General features: G+C 46.1%; 1 protein-coding gene across 1 annotated transcript; it reads left to right on the plus strand.

Moving 5' to 3' along the window:
• The first annotated feature begins 228 nt into the window (after positions 1 to 228).
• Positions 229 to 21,369, plus strand: CLDN1 (claudin 1). The gene is made up of 4 exons (XM_027820300.3): positions 229 to 703; positions 14,597 to 14,761; positions 15,375 to 15,459; positions 20,693 to 21,369. The coding sequence occupies exons 1-4, from the start codon at positions 481 to 483 to the stop codon at positions 20,853 to 20,855; spliced, it is 636 nt and encodes a 211-aa protein (XP_027676101.2). The 5' UTR covers positions 229 to 480; the 3' UTR covers positions 20,856 to 21,369.
• The last annotated feature ends 1,105 nt before the right edge of the window (positions 21,370 to 22,474 follow it).

A 22,474-nucleotide genomic window follows, 5' to 3' on the forward strand; every position in this document is an offset into this window, starting at 1 on the left:
TACGCGCACATTAAACAAGCTGATTGAACAGGGGAGCAAGGTGCTGGAGAAAATCACCTGTTTTCCCACTGAAATACGTCATAAAAGTCACATGTTCACACGACAGGAGGGGAAACCATGCTTGAATTCTTAATAATTCCAGAGGAATCAGAAGTTTCTCCTGCGAGCTGGGAAGTCAGGTGAAACCACTAGGGGGCGACCCGAAGACTGTACTTTAAATTGCGATCCAGACATGCTCTGCCCTTCATTCAGGTGCTTTCTCAGCCAGCACCACGGATGCCTCTTGCTCCTGGATTATAAAAGAACTGAAGGAAAGGAAAGGCTGTTTGTAGGTTATTCACATTGCTGTTACTCTTACTAGGTGGGAAGCAGGCAGATCAATTGCAGCATTCGGGGTCCTGGGCAGCTCAGTTTAATATCCAGGGACCCTTTGGAGACTTTGAAAGCTATCTGCAAGCAATAGCCTTGTTTGGCGCAGAGATGGCCAGCGGAGGTCTGCAGCTGCTGGGATTCGTGCTTGCTTCCATAGGCTGGATCGGCATCATCATCAGCGCAGCCCTGCCCCAGTGGAAAATGTCCTCTTATGCTGGGGACAACATTGTGACAGCTCAAGCTATCTATGAGGGACTCTGGATGTCCTGTGTCATGCAGAGCACGGGGCAGATGCAGTGCAAGGTGTATGACTCCCTGCTCAAACTGGAGGGTAAGTAGCAACTGGAGGGTTGTGAACTGCACTGTTCTTATGCCGGTTGGTTCTATGTTTTCACTCTGGCCAGGGGAAGCATTGCCAGGAGACACAAACACTTCTTGTATTTTGTTTTCATTGTGGTAGATAAGATTGAGCTGGTGCCACTGAAGGTGCAGATAGGTCTTTCCCACACAATTGTATGTCTCAATGGGTCTGATTCTCTTCTCACATGATAGTAACTACAGAATTGCTTCAGTCAGATTCACAGTGTTACTCCAGATAAGGCCTGGTCTACATGCGAAAGGTTTTTTTTTTCAGTAGAACTAGTTTTTTTCAGCATAAGCTGCCTTCAGTCCACGCATGTGCGTTCTTTTTTCAATTTACCTGGTGTCTTATGATGCTTTAACTAATCTATTTTGGAAGACAGGGGGAAGTGAAGGGAGAATCTGCCACCATGATTCGCTGCCTTTTCCTACTTGGATTTTAATTTTTCATAGTTTGGGTTAGTTGTCAGAAGATCAATGTGTAAAAGAAACAATTTTTTTTTCATAAGTATCTAATATGAATCTGTAAAGAGTTCAGGATTGCTGATTCCTTCCTCTTATGAGTAATCCGAGTTTTGGTTTGGTTCTGAGGGGCAAAATAGCCCATTTCCTGCAGATTCTACAGGACACCTTGATTTCTACTGTGGCTTTGAGCAGTTCCTTTGGAGTCTAAGCAATCGCATAGCTCAGGAGAGAGGGCTGGTAGAACTGGGTCTGTGTCCCGGACTTTGACAAAGGAGTCAGAAACAGGAGGTGGAAAAGCAATAATTAATGAATGAGCTCAGTGAGTGAAACGTGCCAAGAACAGAGAGATCAGCGCTTTGGAAAACAACTGCTTCATACCGAAAAATTCAGCAAGAGGGAATTAGTGATGAGCCAAGGTGGGGGAGGAAGGAATTCGAAGCTCTGGAGGAATCTGCTCAAGTTTTACTGTTGTTTATAGTGTTCTTCATGCAGGGAGTTTCCTATTTATAGCAATCTAGGAAAAGGAGCTTTAAAAACTCCCTACATCAATTGAATGCTATCAATTCTCTAAGCAGCTAAGATAACGTGTGAGGAGACACACTAAAGGCTGATTTCAGAGTAGCAGTCGTGTTAGTCTGTATTCACAAAAAGAAAAGGAGGACTTGTGGCACCTTAGAGACTAACCAATTTATTTGAGCATAAGCTTTCGTGAGCTACAGCTCACTTCATCGGATGCATGCAAGGCTGAATCCCTCAGAGCTATAAATCTGGAGCAGCCCCATTACACTGGATTTACACCCGCATGGCTGAAAATCAGAATCTGACTCTAAAGTTCTTCTAACCATGAACAGAACATTCTGTGTCAGTTACAAATTTCTCCCTGTAAACAGCCTGAGTTTATGTGATGGCAGAGAGGGGTGTGATCCCCTGGGAATGTTCAGAGGAAAACAGTTTCTTAATCCTTTCAGATGCAATCACTTGTGGTCACATCCTTGTGTCTGTCCTTACCCCTCCATTGGGGCCTGAGTCAGCAGAGAGCTGAGCCCCTCCTGGGAAGCACTGAGCACCCTCCACTCTCAATGAAGTTAGGGCTACCCTGGAGCTTTGTCAGTTTCACTACCCCAGAGTGCTGTAGCTAGATCCGTCTAAATTTTAAGTGTAGACCACAGCTCTCCTGATGAAATACAGGCTGATCCAGGGTCCCTCTTTTCAGGAAAAACTCCCACTGACTAAGGGCTTGTCTGTGCTACAGGGGCTACAGACCCATAGCTATGGCCCCGAAGCTGTGACACACTGAAACCACGCAGTACAGATGCAGCCTACACTAATGGAAAGGGTTTTTCCATCAAGAAAAGGAGTACTTGTGGCACCTTAGAGACTAACAAATTGCATCCGATGAAGCGAGCTGTAGCTCACGAAAGCTTATGCTCAAATAAATTGGTTAGTCTCTAAGATGCCACAAGTACTCCTTTTCTTTTTGCAAATACAGACTAACACGGCTGCTACTCTGAAACCGGTTTTTCCATCAGTATCGGAACACTAGCTCCCCGAACAAGGCCAGCTCCGTCAACGGGAACATTCCTCTGGTGACATAGCTGCGTCTACACTGGCAGTTAGCTGCGCTGACCCAGGGCAGGGTTTTTCACACCCCTGACTGACATAGCTAGGTTGCTCTAACTTTTTAAGTGTAGACAAGCCTGCGAAGACTGGAGCAATGAAAAGGGTTTTTCTTTCACTGTAGGAGCTCTGTCTCCCTGAGTGGCTGTAGCCAGGTGGATGGAAGTATCTTCCATCAGCCTAGCCGCATCTACCCCAGGGCTTAGGTCTGCATAGCTACGGCCCGTAGGGGTGTGGATTTTTCATACCCCTGAGTGACTGTACCTGGGTCAAACTAAATTTGTAGCATAAACAAGATCTTACCCTGAGTTCTATCTCCCTAAGGCCTGAGGGCTGGAGAGAGATTTGTCTGGAAAAGAGGGTGAAATCCTGCAGCCCCACCCCTTTGATTAGCTGGAGGTGAGTGGATCTGTTTATATAATCGGCTGACAAACGGCCTCGTGTTGTTTTGCTAACAGGTGATACTTTCCAACCTTTGCCCCTTTATGCAAAATGTTTCCAGCCTAAACTTTTCACAGGGGAGGGGGGAAACTGCAGTAATCTGAGCACTTCTGTCTGTTCCCACAACTCATCATCGGCTACAGAAACTACCAGAGCTGCCGCACACACTTCTGTGAATTGGGGACAAAACTTAGTCGAGTCATTAGTCCGATGTGATTCTTATTCTTTGTGCAGAAAACATTCTTTTAGGACCAGATCCTGCTCCCGATGAAGTCAATAGAAAATCTCCAGTTGCTAGCAAGATCAAAAACAACGAGGGGTCCTTGTGGCACCTTAAAGACTAGCACATTTATTTGGGCATAAGCTTTCGTGGGCTTGAACCCACTTCATCAGATGCATGGAGTGGAAAAAAGTAGGGAGATATAAACACACAGCACATGACAAGATGGGAGTTGTCTTATTAAGTGGAGGTCAGCGCTAACGAGGCCAATTCAGTTAGGGTGGACGTGGCCCATTCCCAACAGTTGACAAGAAGGGGATGAATATCAACAGAGGGAAAATTACTTTTTGTCGTGCTAACGAGGCCAGTTCAATCAGGGTGGACGTGGCCCATTTCCAACAGTTGACAAGAACATCTTCTCGCCCAAATAAACAGGTGTCACAAGGACTCCTTGTTGATTTTGCTGATTCAGACTCACACGGCTGCCCCGCGGAAACCGGGCAAAATCAGGCCATTCGATTGTGTGAGCAGAGCTTATTTTCTTCCACAGCAGAGGCTCTCACCCTTTTTCTTTCTGAGCCCTCCCTCCCCCATGTGACACAGTAACACGTTTTCTGCATAGAAAAGCCAGGCCCGGCTTTAGGGGGCAGCAAGCAGGGCAGTTGCCTGAGGCCCCGTGCCGCAGGGGCCCCCACAAAGCTACATTGCTCAGGCTTTGGCTTCCGCCCTGGGTGGCGGGGCACAGGACCCCAGGCTTCAACCCCATGCGGTGGGGCTTCAGCTTTCTACTCTGGGCCCCAGCAAGTCTAATGCTGGCCCTCCTTGGTGGTCCCCCTGAAACCTGCTTGCAGCCCCCCAGGGGGCTCCGGACCCCTGGTTGAGAACCTCTATTCTACAGCACCAATGCAACCACTGGTGCTTAAAATATAATCCATGATGCTCTCCTTATGAGCGAGTACCCGTTCCTTTGGACACTTAACTATCATGACCCCGATCCTACAAAACAAGTACATAGGTGTGTGATTTTACACCCATGATTAGCCCCATGGGATGCTTCTTCACTAGCTAGCTCTAAACTGGAGTTAGCTACAAGGAGGTAAGATCCTAATGAAGACCAGAGTAGTTGGTAGTTTCCCCAGGAGTTAGCAGGCCAACCCACAGACTACGGGAGAGCCTAGGGTTTACCCTGACCGGCTCACTTGTGATAACAAGTCTTCACTTAGGATTTTACCCTGGGTCTATCTACACTGCCGTCAGAGATGTGCCTGCCTCACGTATACACACACCGGAGCTAGCTTGAATGAGTCGTAGATTCCAAGGCCAGAAGGGACCATTGTGATCTGACCGCCTGCATAGCACAGGTCAGAGACCTGCCCCAAGGCTTCGTTCTCGCTAGCTTGATCAACAATAGCAGCAAAGACAACGCGGGCAGCAGCAAGGGCTGGATAACCCTGCTTGGGGACCCTGGGTAGTTGCTCCCGGGGCTAGCCCATGCTGCCGCGCCTTCGCTGCAAGCTCGGCTGTATAGTTTATGGTCACCTCTGATTGCAGCGTAGCTAACCGGCGTTAAGGACACACCTTTCCTAAGGAAGCCAAGGCTGTTGAATTCAAGGGGCCTATTCCCTCGCATAAAGCCATGCGCCTATAGAAGGGCCTGGAAGGTCAGGGCCTGTGGTTGCCTTGCTCCCTTGCTGTCATTTGCCTTAAAACCTGAAGAAGGAAAAATAAATTCCTAAGGACTAGCCTAATGGCCTCCTGTAATCCCGAAAGACACAAGGCAGGTGAGGTAATATCTTCGACTGGACCAACTCCACCAACAGAAGTCGGTCCAATCACAGATATTACCTCACCTGCCTTGTCTCACTCGTACCCTGTGACCAACATGGCTACAGCAACTCCTTTATACTGACCCCTTTACCCCCCGCCCATTGAAAACCATGGAAAGGCTCCCATTGACGTCAGCGGCTTTGGATCCGGCCCTGTAGGGCTCCTTACGTTCCTTTCCAGCTGTGATTAACCCTGTGAAACACCATAATAACAATGCCGGCTTGTCACCTTGGCCAGGAGCCCGCATGCAGGTTTCCACAGAGACTCTATAAAGGGATCGTTAGAAATGCTAGTGCAGGTTTATTGGACTCAGTCAGTCACCACCTCGCTCCCCGGGTGCTGCCATTGGACACTCAGGCTTGCAGTGACCCACCCTAATTACTGGTATCCACCGTCCGTTGTGGACTCAGCTTTCCCCTGCCCTCACCCCCCCACCCCACACCATACGGTGCATATTGTACAGTCGTTTACTGCTGTGCATCGTGGGTAAATGTGCTGTCAGTCAGATGGGCAAGTGGGTGCAGGACACTATTCTAGCTCTAAATGGCTCCCCTGGGTGTGGGGCAGTGGAGAATCGGGGAGCGGCTACACACCAACCTTGGGCCGGTGTCACCAAAATCCGTATTCAAATCAATGTTTGGTTTGGTTTGGTTTGTGCATAGATGAGGCCTCCGACCCTTTATATTTAGCTCCCTGGGGACAGGGGAGGCTAGTGGGGTTTGGGGATTTTACAGACTCCTGGAAAGATTAGATTTCCCTGAAAGAACTAGCTTGGATTTAACCCATCGATTTTGCAGGAGGATTTAATTTAGAGTACACGCATCGCCTGAGTAATGGCTCCTTACAAGCTGAGTGACGACCACAGGATCCGGCCCAGTTATTTGTAACTAACTGATGATTACTGCTCTGCAAACAATGGTTCTTCTGTGACAGTGGGGGATGCTGATGCTTTGCAGTGCCAGGGCCCAGGGCTGAGCCCTCAGGGTCATTCGATCACATGATAAACCTATAACGGGCGGCCCTATGGGCCATACTGCAGGGAAACTCCTCTTGCCCCCCAGAGTCCTCTACATCATTGGGATTTTCTCCTGAATGAGGAGAGCAGGATCTAGCCATAAGGTCCTTTCACCTGTTCGGTGCATGCTGGACTCTGCTGGAGAAGGAAGAGCGCACTTTCCACCCTCCCCGCACATACAGGCCAGCCTGTGGCTGAAGATAAGCTTGGCAATGAGGCAGGGTCCATTGAACATTGCTGGGCAGCCCCCAAGCTGTTCCAACCCGTACCCCCCATGGGTCGCCGTGCCCAGCTCCCAGTGAGATAGGCAGGGCTCCTCTGCTGCCAAGATGGCACTCTAGAGGTCAAGGGCCGGAGCCGCTTCTCGCCTGTGGCAGTTTTATTCTCAAGTAGCCCCCTTGCCTTCGGCGGAGTGAGCCCTGCTCTGCACGTGGGTCAGAGCTGGGAGAATCAGCCCAGAGCATCCATGAAGTGGGACACCTGGCACCGTCACCTGCCAGTTCTCGGCCGCACCTACGCACTCTCTCGCTCTCTCAAAGCAGAGCTCCTCCTCCGGGGTCTTGTCGGGACTGTTCCCGTCCAAGCCATCCATCACCCCCTGTGGGGTGTTGCCGCTGGGAAAGGCACCGCACTTCAGGCAAGTGGAGACTCGGCGGCTGCTTAATTGCTGAAGCCGGGTGGATTCCCCGCCCCATCCTAGAAAATAAACAAGGGCTTGCATGCTTTCCGGGCCCAGCAACGTTATTCCCGTGTGAACCCCTCCCTTCCTGCATCCTCGCTGAGGCTGTTCCCTGGTGGAGCGGGGGGAAGTTTTCACTGTCAGGTCACAAGTGCCGCACCATGATACTTGACTGGGGGAGCTGCAGGACTGATCCTAAGACTAGTAGCAGAAGCAGCCGGGTTCTAATCCTAGCGCTAACACCAGCGTGCTGGATGGAGTTAGACAAGTCACCCACCTCTCCGTTATCTTTAGCTATGGAATAAGCAGGTGCAGCTCAATGGGATTTGTGCTTTCCTGTGGTTAGGGCTTAATTTGCCCCGGTGTGTCTCATTTCCCCCCTCTGTAAAATGGGGATAGCGTGGTTGCTGTGGGGACTGGTTAATGTTTGCACATTGCGTTGAGGAGATGAAGAGCCAGACGGAATCCCACTGAGGCCACCTGTGGGCGGTGCGGCTGCAGCAGAGTGGGCTGAAATCTCTGTCACAAAGTATTGGCTTGACAGCAGAACCTGCCATAGGAACCGTCTCCTACGTGGCTGTAGAGGTTACGTGCTCAGTGTTCTTAAGCCTGCAGGTGGGGAACAGTTTCCAGGTTTTATGGAGGAAATGTCTCTCCTGAATCGCCACCAAGCCAGGTGAGAGTTTGGCCTCAGAAAAGGGCGGCGTGGATGGGCTGGTTCAGGAGGGAGGCTTTCTCTGATGCTGTCACTGAGCGATTACAGCGGGCATTCCTACCTTCTCCCCTGCTTCAGGGCAGGCACAGTATAAAGCAGTGCATGCTGATCACTGTCCTTATCTCTGTCTGTATTGAACACACCTGGTGGAATTGCCAGCCTTCACCTTTCAGTCGCTAACTAGCCCCCAGCCCAGAGGCTCTCCTCACCCTTTTCTAGAGTGCTTTTCATAGCACAATGTCAAATTTAGGAATGGACTTTTCAGAGGTTGGAGGGGCGGCTGGCTCCAGCCGGGTAAGAGGCTTGCCTAGCATTTTGCTTCCGGCTCACTCACTCAGTTTTGGCCCAGATCAGTGTGAGCAGACGTCGCTCACGCGTCGCACATTTCTTCATCTGGTGATCTTTGTGGTTGCTAGTGGACAGGTGTCTGCATCACATCGCTTCTCGGCCTTTTGGCTGAGATAAAGTGTAGTCACAACAAAAATCACCGTCATTAATCATTCCTTTTCAGCAAGCAGAGTCCAAAACTATATGTGCCCTGGATATTTAAGTACCTCATCATTACTAGAGGTGGTATTCTTCTGACTGGAGTTGTTAGGTTATGCACGCACATCCAGTGGGGCAGCCTGGGTAAAGCTTCCACTGCTACCACCAAAAGTTTGTGGGATCTGAGACAGAGAATTTCATTGGCCTGAGTTGCCAGTCTGGATCCTTTATCAAAGACCCTTTTGATCGGAGTTCAGCACCCATCCCTTTTACCTGGGTGAATCATTTTTTAGTGTTTTGCCGTACGTTAGATGTTTATTCAGCATAAGACAAAATCCCTCTCATTTTTTAACCTGCTTGCCTCTGAGGATCCTCCCTGTAGACTGATCTTGTCACAAAGAGAGGCTTTTGTCTAATCTTAAAACTGGGGGGTTGTTTTTCCTAAGCATCCCTTGAAAGGCAATAATAAAAGGAAAGGAGAAAGTTCATCGTCACCAGCACGGGTACAATGGCACAACAGCAAGGCAGGTAAGACGGGCCTCGCTGAGTGAATCATTCTTGAAGGTTTGGCATTGGTGGGTAGCTCTGGCTTCTGTCGAACCCCAATAGGAAGTGAACACTCCTGACCGAGCTGTTTGGAGTAGCTTGAGTAACATGTTTCCCATACTTCATGGGCTGTTTGTGACTCATGAGTAGTTACTGTTCTCATAAGAATAGGGAGCAGTGTAGCACTTGTCAGTTTCACCTGCACTCTGCCATCCCTGGGCTGCATAAGCCTTGTAGGGCCTGGTAGCAGGGAACTGACCAGTTATTGTCAGAAAACTATTCTAGCTAAAAATATGCAGACACGTCAGCTGATCAGCAACCCATCAAGGATGGAGCTGGTTGTGTGGAGAACCAGCACAAGATAAATGTGTGTGCGCACACACAGAGCCGCGAAAGGGAAAAGTGCAGGGTTTACAAAATGAGTGCCAGTCACTTCCCTAACATAGCTTTTATTTAACATGTGGCATTAACAAAATCCAGGCTGAAATGTGAGGTCTAAAAGAAATCCCACACTTACTCCAGTGAAACCTTTCTGCTGTCACACCACTTCATATGATTATTTCTCTGCCAGCCACTGATAGCCATGGAAAAATCTTATCTAGGCCGTCGATAAAATTGTGCATCGTGTAGTTCATATGTCCTAATCTATGGCCACAGACAAAATCAAATTCCCTGCAGCAGAGAGTTGGCATATTTTGTAAAGGATGTTGCTTTTCACATTTTAAATTCAGCGAGAGCACCTCTAGCATTTGCACGAAGTTACAATATTTTAAAGGTAACCCTTTCCAGCAGTAGTCTTAAGACCCAGTCCTATACTTACTTATTATCTCCCATCACTAGGAGATGTTTGCAGAGCTGGTTCGTTATTACTAAACGGCAACAAAAGCCCTTCACTTCTGAGTAAACAATGGATAGTAGAGACCAAATCCTGGTGCCATCTGATGGCTGTGGTTTGGTATCAGTCCAGTTCTTGGTGGACAGCTGGGTAAGGTCAATGTTTTCAAACAAGGGTGCCTGTGGTTAGGCTCCTAAATCCTTAGTTGGGCTCTTAAGTAAAAGTGGCCTGTTTTTCACAGGTTCTGAGCAGCTGCACCTCCATTGACTTCAGAGGAACTATTTGCATGAGCAAGGGATGGAGAAACAATCCCTTATTTCTCTAGTAAACAGAACATGTGTCCTAGAAGACTAGTCATCACGGACTGTCACTGGCCTCTGTTCTCTAACTTCTCAAGTGTGTGCAGATTTAGATAATCCTGTATTGAGCTGTCACCTTGGTTATAGGGTAGCTACACACCCGTGTGGTAATTAACCACTATCAATGTACTCTGCAAAAGGGAGGAAGGCACAATCACAGAGAGTGACAGGTAGAGAGACAGAGCCAGAAGCATGTATTAAGGAGGGGTTTGAATGACAAGTGGGTGTCATCACAATCAGACCACATCTCTTTCAGCTGTTACTGCTGCCCTGGTTATTCCCTCCCACTGAGCAGCGGGGTTTGAATTCTATCCCCCCCCCCCCCCACATGGGTCATTGTACTTTTTTTTTTTTTCAAATGAAATCTCATTTTGTTGTTTTCTGCCCATGCTTCTAAGCTCGCCAGGCAACTCCTTCTAGTTTAGTATCATCTGGGAGCTTCACTGGTAATACTACTCCCTCTTCCAGATTGGGAAGATGTTAAACAAGGCTAGATCTAACACTGATCCATCTGGTACCCAACCAGTTAACTCCCCCCAGTATCATCTATTGCAGTATATTGTTGCCCTTTGCAATATCCAAGGCAATTTCGGAATTTTTTTTTTCAAGATTTGGGGAGATTCAACTAAACTACAAATAAATGCAATCTATACGAATAGGCCGTGCTACCCAACAGGCCCATGTGAGTAAACACTTTGCAGATCCAGAGATGCTAGATAATTGCCCAGGTTCGCCACAAGGCAGATGGTCCCCATGGACTCAATTTTGAACCTCAGCTAAGATTAGCAGATTTTGCAGAGAAGGAGACGGGGAACAAACGGTTTAACCAATTCAAGTCACTGGAGCAAAATGAAACAAACGGAGTATGTCCCTGAGAAATTCTCCATGGAAAGAACTGGAGATAATGGCTTGAAGGTCTTTCTTTGTGGTTAAGATTTTGCCCATTGCTGGGGGGAACACGCATTGAAATAGAGGGGAAAGCCCTTTCCTTGGGCACATGGTGGAGCTCCATGAAATAGCCTCAGGACACTTTGGCAGGAGGGATCTGAGGGGAGGAGAACAGACCCCCTGCAGTATTGATATTCACAGGCAAACACAAACATATGAACGAAAAACCTCAACCCACCTCCATGTTCTCTCTCTCTCACGCACACCCTTCGTTAAGACAGAACTAAAATTGTAAATGCTGTTCAGAACAAAATAACAATAAAGCTAAGAAATAGCAAGTTTTTAGTTCAAAAATCCTAAATGCTGAAAAGTCAAACTCATGAACCTTAACTCTGACCCTTACCAGCAGCTTTTCCTATGGAGCTCTGTCAGATTCATGGGCAAGTGTCGTTATCAAATGTGATCTTTAGGTAGAGACCAGGTAAAAGCACTCTGCTCCTTCCTCATTTATCAGATAATTGATGACCAACAGAAAACTCTTTGGGTCCGTTCAGCCAGACAATCCTGAACCTAGTCCCAGCAGCCACCTCCTTTACTAAATGCCTTGATCCTCTTTTTCCCCCAGCTATGGCAGCTGTGTGGTCTAGGGGAATGAACCGCTGACTAGGTATCACGTGCCCTTGACATCTAACCCCATGTTCTCTTACTGATTTATTGTGGGGCTTTGGAAAATCTTGTGATTCTCTGGTTTCCCATCTGTGAAGTTTGGAGGGTGATCCTGGTTTACCAGTTCTGCAGGGATCTCATGGGGATAATCAGCTAAGGTTTGCAGAAGTAAATGCTGTAACTGTGATTAGTACTAAAATTACCTTCAGTGTCTTCTAAAGTCATTTTAGCTCCTCTCTGTCAAATACCTCACCCTGTAACTTATTTCCTATATTTATTACCCCTTGTGTCAAGTAACTGGGCTTTTACTCCTAGTTGCCCAATATTTAGATTACGTCCCGCAGTTCTGAACCTCTTGCAAAACACTTTCATTGCTTTCAAAACCTCTCTCCCTTTAGGGTCATCTCTTTCACAATCAGAATGAGCCTAAATTATGCACAATAGACCTGACGTGTTGTATGTGACATATGGTCACAGTACATCTGACAAACAGCCTTTCCTCACGTACAAAGAAAATCACAGTTTATACACTCAGCTATTGGCCATTGCAAAGCTGCTGACATGTTGCAAAATTTAGCATGAAACATGTGTGGGGTCTTGGATACTATTGCGGAATGAGTATCCTAATGCAAGCTGATGTTTGTGTCCGTCTTTTTAAGCTCTATTCCATTGACAAATATTAGTTTAAAAATGATTCAACATAACTTGACAAATACAAAAAAGTGACCAATAGCAACAGTGTTACAAAATATTCTTTTGGTTTGAAATCACCCATGCTTGATCACTGAGCCAGATGATGAATTTTTCTGCTTGTTTAATAGCATAATAATACACATTTAAAGCCTGATTCTGATTTCCCTTACACCCGTGAACTTCCATTGATGTCATTGGAGTCACCCTGGGTTTACACTGCTGTAAGCAAGAGGAGACTTGCATCCTTAGCTTGCAAGCCATGACCAGTGGTGACACAAAGGAAACTCAGTGAAAAACATCTGTGTTGCTTTGATGGGCAATTTCCCTCTTAAGGAAAGGCAGGGAAACACAAGCCAGCCAAGCCCTAACACTCTGAAAGTGAAAATCCCCTAAGAGACCAGAGATTTTTTTTCTTGTGCACGGTGTGTCGGTTCCCACTGATCTGGATCTGTTTGCTTTTTCACTGCATGGCACAACCTACTCCTACACCATTAAGAAGTTGAACATTTACACAGAGACTGGTCCTGACTTGCCTTAAGATATTGGTGCCTTTCTGTCCTCATGCAACAATACTGAACCCTTGTTGCCGATGGGCTAGTCAGGGCCAACTCTCCCTGGCTTTTAAGGAAGGAATCTTCCAAAGACTCTATAAAAAGACAAAGGGAAGGACCCAGAATGGCTGGGAAAGGGATCGGTGTAATGATGATTAAAGAGCAGCTGGAATTCAAAAATAAACGGTGTCAAAATAGCACCTTCTTCCTCAATAGATCTGCTCCTGGTGTGTCTTTAACTGCTCCAGGTGCAGGCTAAGGGCTTCCTGATGGGAAACTCCATCAGCCAGATTTGGACACTTGCCCTGCAGGGGCTATGATTGGCTAGGAAAGAATCCTCCTGCTGCAGGAGCAGCATGAAGCTATGGAGGATTTGGTTATTACAGTGAAGAGCATGGTTTAAGAATCTACATAGAATAGATGTGAGTTTGCTGCCATCCTGGTCAATGCCATAGTTTGAGCCAGGGACCTCCAGAGCTAAGAGCATGAATCCCTACAGCTGAGATGAAGAGCCAGGCTCTACAGATGGGTGTGTAACAGACTCATAACCTCTGTAGATCTGGCACAGGTGGAAATGTTTCACGTACTGACCAGTGAGTTATAGAAAGGCCCTATTCTGGTCCCTTCTGACAAGTGTCAGCATAGCAGGTAGCCTTTATTCAGCTCCTAAGCACTAGATCTCATTATGCTTTGAGCCATCCACTCTCCGAAATCTCTTTCCCACGTAAGTACTTGTAGGCCATGATCAAGTCACCTCTTATCCTTCTCTTGGATAAACCAAATAGATTGAGCTGCAGACATCTCACAGTCAGGCAGGTTTCCCAGATCTCAAACCATTCTTCTAGCTCTTTTCTGAACACTTCCCGATTTTTCAGCGTCTTTTTCTGAGTGTCGATGCCATAACTGGACAGAGCATTCCAATAATGGTCCCACAAATGCTGAATACAGAAGTAATATTTCCTCACTGCTCCTACTTGATATTCCCCTGCTTATGCATCAAAGCCTCTTATTTGGCCTCTTCGCTACAGAATCATACAGCCCATGAACAGCCCGTGTTCATTTAGTTCCCTACCCTTACGTTCTGCTCTGGGTCATGGTAGCATTCCCCATCTTGTGTGACCTCTGTTCTTTGTTCCTAGACCTTGCACTTGGCTGTATTAAAATGTATGTTGTTCAGATGAGCCCACCTTACCACGTGATACAGATGGGTCGGTGCAACTGACCTGTCCCTATCATTATTTACCATTCCACCAATTTTTATGTCATCTTTATATTTAAGAGAAATGACTTTATATTTTTGGTCCATGTTAGAATTCATACTCCCGCCCCTCAGTGCGCGCGGCTGCACCGTAGAGACAAGCTCTGAGACACTTAAATTAGAGGTCTGAGTTTCAGAAGTGCTGAACACTAAAGAGTTCCCACTGATTGCAGTTATGCATGTGTTTAAAGGTTTTGCCAGATCGGAGCCTAAAACCGAACTTATTTCCTTTGATAACTAGCAAATGTATTCTTTTGTAATTGGAATTAAAATGGTTAGGGAACAAAAGTTGTTGAAGATCAAATCCTGCAAGGAGCTGAGCTCTCTGAACTGTCAATTGACTTCAGAAGAAGTTTTGTGTGTCCACCACTTTATACGATCGAGTTGATGCATGACAGTTCTTCAGAGAGTTTAAGGCCAGACAGTAGTACCTAACAGAGGCCACAGAACTTCACCATTACCTCTATATTAAGCCCAATAACTTGTGTTTCAACATGTGCCTTGGGTTCTTTTGTGTTTCAATGTGTGCCTTGGGTTCTTTCCAACACACTGATAACCTCATGGTAACTCTAACCCAACACAATGCTATGTTTGTCCTTGCAGGCAGTCTGCAGGCTACCCGGGCACTGATGGTGGCTGGCATACTCCTGGGACTCATTGCCATATTTGTTGCTGTGACTGGCATGAAATGCATGAAATGCATGGAGGATGACGAGGTGAAGAAGATGCGGATGGCTGTCTTTGGCGGCGTGATCTTCCTTATTGCAGGTTGGTAACATTTCAAAGACCAAACACACCTACCGGTGTCCATTTCTGGATAGGATTTATTTTGCAATCGGGTATTTTGGGTGAGAGGAGAGTATAAAGTGATTTTACTGGTTAGTTGTGCTGGAACATCTGGAAATAATTGTTGCCTTTACGTATTAACCCTTTGGAAACTGCAGACACACATTGCATGTCCTAGGGCCAGTCATTCATTTGGTTGGCCTTTTCCAAAATTTCCGTTGTTCAAAGGATTACACTAACTAGCTGGGCTGGCCCCATTCTCTAGTGTCCTGGCATGCTGTGCCATGGGTTGAAAAGTCCCAAGAGTGCTGAGATGCCAGGGTTTTGCCACCAAAGGGACCAGATGGCAGCTGTCCCGGGTGCAAGGGTGCTGAATTAACCAGAGTGGGGTCCATGGCACTGGCCCCTCACCCATATCTCCCATCCAGTGCCGCCCTGTGGCTTCAAGTAACAATTTGGCTTTGAGTTGTGGGTGCTCAGGACCTCTCAGGATTGCAGTTCCTCAATGTACTAATCTTTGCTGTGACCATGTCATCTCTTTGGAGGCTTCCCTATTAACTAACCAGCCATTTAATTGTCTGAATTTCACTGGCAGGTTTTGCCGTCTTGGTGGCCACATCGTGGTATGGACATCGAGTGGCTCAGGACTTCTACAACCCTTTCACCCCCGTCAACACCAGGTAACAGTCAGTCTTGCATAATGACACTGTACCATAAGGCAAATGAGCATTGCAGTGCAGGGCCTGACCCATCTCACTCAATGGGAATTTTGCCATTGATTTCAGTGGGAGCAAGAGTGGGCTATCATGATTACTGGTGCCCTGCCAGGGTTTGCTTGAAGGAGTTTCCCAGCCCCTGTGAGACTTGGGTGATTGTCCTATGACTCGTGTTAGAAGGGTTAAATGTGACTAATGCGACCGGAGCCGCGTGACTGGATCCTGATGCCCATGCAGATCCTGTTGCAAGAGCAAGGCCTAGAGCGGCATGTTGACATCAGCCGTAATTTCTGTGACTCTCATAAAAGGTCGTGGGGCCCAGCTGCCCACAGCCCTGCACTTTGACACCTGTGCAAAGTGAGGGCAAAATGCTATCCAACTGGAATGGTAGCGCTGTTCACTCGCTCTGCACAGCTATCCATGCCAACACATGGTTCAATGGCGAACCAAGCCCTTGGTCTCTCTCACTCCAACCTGCCTTCTACTGAGTAAGCCTCCTCCATGAATGTTTAGGTATTTGGCTCCGTCCAGGCCCAGTGTAGTGGTGTACAGCTTTTTAAGTTGTTTGAAACCATGGTTTCTCCTCTCCTGCTGTACCACAAACCCCTTTTGCATGCCAGGACCCTCCTCTCACCTAGCTGGGATCTAGCTGCAACCCACTGAGCAGCATGGGAAGGCCAGGCATGAGCACCGTATGTGAACAAATAGTGAAACAGCATTAAATGATTGTAAGCATTTTTTTTTTTTTTTGGTAAAGTGAGTATTGATTTCATAGAATCATAGAATCATAGAATATCAGGGTTGGAAGGGACCTCAGGAGGTCATCTAGTCCAACCACCTGCTCAAAGCAGGACCGATCCCCGACTAAATCATCCCAGCCAGGGCTTTGTCAAGCCTGACCTTAAAAACTTCTAGGGAAGGAGATTCCACCACCTCCCTAGGTAACGCATTCCAGTGTTTCACCACCCTCCTAGTGAAAATTTTTTTCCTAATATCCAACCTAAACCTCCCCCACTGCAACTTGAGACCATTACTCCTTGTTCTGTCATCTGCTACCACTGAGAACAGCCTAGAGCCATCCTCTTTGGAACCCCCTTTCAGGTAGTTGAAAGCAGCTATCAAATCCCCCCTCATTCTTCTCTTCCGCAAACTAAATAATCCCAGTTCCCTCAGCCTCTCCTCATAAATCATGTGCTCCAGTCCACTAATCATTTTTGTTGCCCTCCGCTGGACTCTTTCTAATTTTTCCACATCCTTCTTGTAGTGTGGGGCCCTAAATTGGACACAGTACTCCAGATGAGGCCTCACCAATGTTGAATAGAGGGGAACGATCACGTCCCTCGATCTGCTGGCAATGCCCCTACTTATACAGTCCAAAATGCCATTGGCCTTCTTGGCAACAAGGGCACACTGTTGACTCATATCCAACTTCTCGTCCACTGTAACCCCTAGGTCCTTTTCTGCAGAACTGCTGCCGAGCCATTCGGTCCCTAGTCTGTAGCGGTGCATTGGATTCTTCCATCCTAAGTGCAGGACTCTGCACTTGTCCTTGTTGAACCTCATCAGATTTCTTTTGGCCCAATCCTCCAATTTGTCGAGGTCCCTCTGTATCCTATCCCTACCCTCCAGCGTATCTACCACTCCTCCCAGTTTAGTGTCATCCGCAAACTTGCTGAGGGTGCAATCCACACCATCCTCCAGATCATTTATGAAGCTATTGAACAAAACCGGCCCCAGGACCGACCCTTGGGACACTCCACTTGATACCGGCTGCCAACTAGACATGGAGCCATTGATCACTACCCATTGAGCCCGACAATCTAGCCAGCTTTCTATCCACCTTATAGTCCATTCATCCAGCCCATATTTCTTTAACTTGCTGGCAAGAATACTGTGGGAGACCGTGTGAAAAGCTTTGCTAAGGTCAAGGAACAACACTTTCCTCATAATTTTTAATATCAATTTTTTAATTTTAAATTTAAAACAACTTTTAATGTCGATTAAAATGGTGTGTCCCTTGATGTTAAGCTAAAATTATAGGGTTTTACAATTTTTGCCATGAAAGAAATATATTCAGTGTGGCTCTTACATGGGGCTCTTTGGCTATAGACCTCCAAGTGCTTTACGAAGCAGAGCCAGTATCATTACCTCATTTTACATATGGGGAAACTGAGGCAAAGAACAGTGACATGCCCACGGTTGCACAGCAGGTGAGGGGCAGAGCCAGCACTAGCGTTGCGGCTTCTAGCACAGTAGGCTATAAACGTCAGAACAATGAGTCTCGAGAACGACTCTTTCAGTATTCCAACAATGCCACACAGAAGCTTTTCGCCTTTGATGTGCATTTCTGTGATGCTTATAACCTCGCTGCTGCCAATTATTTCTAACAAGCGTCCATAGGTTTTGCAAACTGATGTTTTAAGCTACTTTGCTGTACACCGTATTTTCTGGGCATAGAGAAGGTGATCTGGATTCTTCTAATCTGTTTTGCTGTGCCAAACAAATGGCCAAAACTGAGTGATGAACCAGAGAGGCAAGATTGGTAATTTGTAGTTAACAGTGAAACGTAACTCATTCACAAAGTCTTTTGTGATAAATTGCACTTTGAAATCAGATGATGGGGTCAATTTTATGTCTATATTTTCACCACAAAACCCCGTCTCCATGCCAGCGATTTTACTTTTTTAACTCTATTTTGAACTGGTTAGCATTTGAAAAAAGAGAGTCAGATACAGATTTTACCATTGTGCCATACACACCACTGGTGTAAATAGTGCCCTGTTAGTGGCATCACAGGGATTGCATGGGTAAGAGCGAAGGAAAATTTAAGTTGGTGTCATTACACTGTCTTCTTTACTTTTATCTTTTGGTTAAGCCTTGCAGAATTGGACTGTACGCCATTCCTGTGAGTTAACTGTGACAAGTAATTATTATCATTTGTATTATTGTAGTGCCTAGACGCCCTAGTCATGGGCTAGGACTCTACTGTGCTAGGTGCAGTACAAACACAATTAATGCTTGTAATTCGGAGGGAGTAGTGCCCAGTGTTTAGAACACAGGCCAGTGAAATAAGAGTCTGGCGTTCTATTCCTAGCTCCATCACTGTGTTTGCTGTGTGATCTGGAGCAGTGCTTTGATCCTCTTTCTGTGCCCAGTTTGTCTATCTGTAAAATGTGAGAAATAACCCAATGTAGTTGTGAAGCTTAAAAAATGAATGTTTGGGAAACACTTTGAGATCCTCAAATGAAAGGCACTAACAAAGAGCAACATATTTATAGTAATACCACACATGGTACCAACGATAAGCCAGTCCATAAACACATTTCAGAGTAGCAGCCGTGTTTAGTCTGTATTCGCAAAAAGAAAAGAGTCCTTGTGGCACCTTAGAGACTAACCAATTTATTTGAGCATAAGCTTTTGTGAGCTACAGCCCACTTCATGGGATGCATAAAGTGGAAAATACAGTGAGGAGATTTATATACACACAGACCATGAAAAATGTGTTTATCGTACACATTGTAAGGAGAGTGATCACTTAAGATGAGCTATTACCAGCAGGAGAGTGGGGTGGGGGGAGAGAAAACCTTTTGAAGTGATAATCAAGGTGGGCCATTTCCAGCACATTTCCAGGAGTTAACAAGAACGCCTGAGGAACAGTGGGGGCGGGGGGGGAATGAATAAACAAGGGGAAATAGTTTTACTTTGTATAATGACTCAACCACTCCCAGTCTCTATTCAAGCCTAAGTTAATTGTATCCAATTTGCAAATTAATTCCAATTCAGCAGTCTCTCATTGGAGTCTGTTTTCGAAGTTTTTTTGTTGAAGAATAGCCACTTTTAGATCAGAAATCGAGTGACCAGAGAGATTGAAGTGTTCTCCGACTGGTTTATGAATGTTATAATTCTTGACCTCTGATTTGTGTCCGTTCAGATGTGCCACAAGTACTCCTTTTCTTTTAATAAACATATTGCTTTTATTTGGGGCGGGGGGGGGGGTCACTAACCCTTCGCATACCGATGGCATCTTTGTTTCCAGAAGAGTCGGTAAGAGCTAGTTGGAAAATTTTCCACAACAACAAAAAAATCCATGAAAAAGAGAAACAAAATGTGTCATGATTCCTTCCCCTTCCCCCCGTCATTTTCCAACCAGCTTTAGCATTAATGTAACTCAAAGGGGAGAAATCAGAGGGAGGCTAAATAAACAACACCCCCTGGACCCTAACGAAGTAAATCAAATATTGGGCATAGATAAACTACGGGATGGTTTGCGGTGATATAAAGATTTATTATCACCTGTTTGGAAGACCTAATATCTCATCTCTTATTTAAGAAATTGCTACATTATAATGGTCCCAAACACGAGGGTATTTCCATTGTAAACAGAACTGTTCTGCGCCATTACTATGAGACACCCTCGTACTTTGTCCACAAAATGTGGTTCTGCTACTTATGACTCCTAGGTTTTGTTGCTGACTTGCACCTGCTCTGTTCTTTCATTTCTTTGATTATACTTAAACTCCAGCTTAGCGCATGACATTAAATAACCCCCACCTGCTCTACAGTACTTTAAATAGAACACAGCCTCATGAATATTTCTACCTGAATTGCCACTGGGTAGCAAAAGGGCATCCCTTGAATATCGAGGATGGATGACAGTTTGAGCTCTGATGTATGAAATCACGGGAGTGTGACTTTCACAGACATTCTAGTCATGGGGGGAAACCCATAAACCCAGTGGGGACCTAGGTACTCAAAATTAGTTCACAGAGCTGCCAACTCGCATGGTTTCAAGTCTCCTGATAGTTGGTGTTTTTCTTAAAGCCCAAGCTCCTGGAGGCATGTGATTAGGTGAGAATCTTGGCTTTCACTTTCTTTATAAAAAGAGTAAGTTTCTAGCCCTTGTGGGAGAAAAGAAAGGCTTGAAACTGTGACCCAGATGTGACCAACAGGCTCAGAAACCAGAAGGCAAGGAAAAGGAGCTCAACGTGTTTTCTATTTTTAAATTGCATGATTTTTTAGCCAATCTCGTGATTTTGGGGAGCCTGACTCCATATTTTTAGGACTGGCAATGTTGCTCTACTGAACAAGGATTGTGCTGCATGTTGGTTGGCTCTCTGGCCAGAGTTTGTTGGGGGTCTTTTTTGCCTTTGACCCTAGGATTTTTTTATATTTATTACTATTTACTATTTCTCCCCAGATTTGAATTCGGACAGGCCCTCTTCATTGGCTGGGCAGCAGCTTCTCTCACCATTTTGGGAGGCGCCTTCCTCTGCTGCTCCTGTCCACGAAGAGAAATTTCCTACCCACCCACCCGCGCCTACCCAAAGAGTGCCCCCTCAGCAGGAAAGGATTATGTATAATCGAGACGGGGAAGAGCTACCTGCGTTGGCGACAAAGCTCATTAAAGAGAGGATGCGGAGACCAGATCGGAGCGGAGTTCGGACCTTCTGCATACTGCCTTCCTTTTATTACAGCAAATGTGTATATTTTTATAATCCTCTTCATTACTGGACATGAATCTTCCTTTCTCTCCCATCCCAAAGAGGAAGACTAGCCTTGTTCGTAGATATTCTCATTGGAAAGGTGCAGCCTCCAATCTTGTGTTAATCTTGATCCTGCAGTTCACTGGGGGAAAAAGGGAAAGTGATTTTCAGACAAATATTTGTGCTTTATATAAAAAAAAACCCAATTAGATGGTAACAATTCAGCCCCTTTATCCCATTAAGCTGGAGTCCAGTGTGGTGTGTATATTTTTTTCTATACAAAGTGATAGAAAAAGTAGTATTAGAAGAAATCTCCCGACCGAGGGAAAAGACCTGACCCACAGTACCTGTTCTAAGAGGGTCGCATAAGGTCTTATGGTTTTGCTCTGGCTTCCTATTTTATCCCTCTTTCTTCTATGTACAGATCAGCACACCAAAGACTAGAGAATCACAAAAATTAGCAAACCCCAAAGGTGTGCTGCAGATTTTTTCTGATTGTATTTACCCTCAATCTGACTTTGCTCAGTGTTACCCTTTACTCTTACCCATTACTACTACACACAAACAGATGTGTGCATGTGCATGCACACACATACACACACATGCCAGTGGACACTACCTTAAACAACTCCTCTACTCCTTGAAGTTTGCTCCTTTCAAATATTAGTTACCAGATATTACATCCAATCCACCACCCACATCCTTCGTCAACTCTGAGCTGAGTTGTACTTTCTCTTCTCAGAATCCATCGCCTTGGCCTTTTTGTCATTTTCTTCTCTAAATTTCCCTGTCCCCAAACTGTCAGTTCTGGGAGTGAGGCAGCAAGAACTATTCACTGTATTCCAGGTACGTTCTCTCCAGTCTTGCACGGAGGGATTAGCACCTTGTCAATCTACGGCGTGATGCCTCTGCAGATGCAGCACACAATGGTACTGATTTGTGTTTCAGTACCACCCTGCAAACGCCAGTCCAAGATGCTGTCCTCTATCACCTGTAGTCTTCTTTCAGCATGGCTGCTTTCTGAGTAGTCTGCTTTCTGGTGCCTTCAGTTTAATTGTCTGCTAACTATTCCCCAGATGGATTAACTTGCAAATTTCTAGGTTGGTTAATTCATTTTTAAAGTCTTGCTCTTACTCCTAACCTCTCTGGATTTCTTTCTGTTACTTCTCTGGCCTCGCTGCTGTTTGCAACTCTCCCTGACTTAGCATCCCCCCGTCAATGAATTAGCATGTGGTTTGCCTCTTCTTCCAAGTCATTCATAAATACGTCGAACCAAACTGAGCCCAAGGCCAGTGCCTGAGAGATTCCCCTCGGATAGCTCACACAGACATACACCTTGCTCAGGACACTGCCGTTTTCACCCTGGATTGTTTTCCTCTAGACGGATCCAGCCCATATTCCAAGTCCCAAAGTTTTGAATCCAGGCTCACCAAAGAGAGATCCAGAAGCCTGATGTCCTGGCAGTGATTGCAAGCAGGCATATCTGAGGAAAGCAA

Source organism: Chelonia mydas, chromosome 9 (assembly GCF_015237465.2).
Source record: "Chelonia mydas isolate rCheMyd1 chromosome 9, rCheMyd1.pri.v2, whole genome shotgun sequence".
Lineage (NCBI taxonomy): Eukaryota > Metazoa > Chordata > Testudines > Cheloniidae > Chelonia > Chelonia mydas.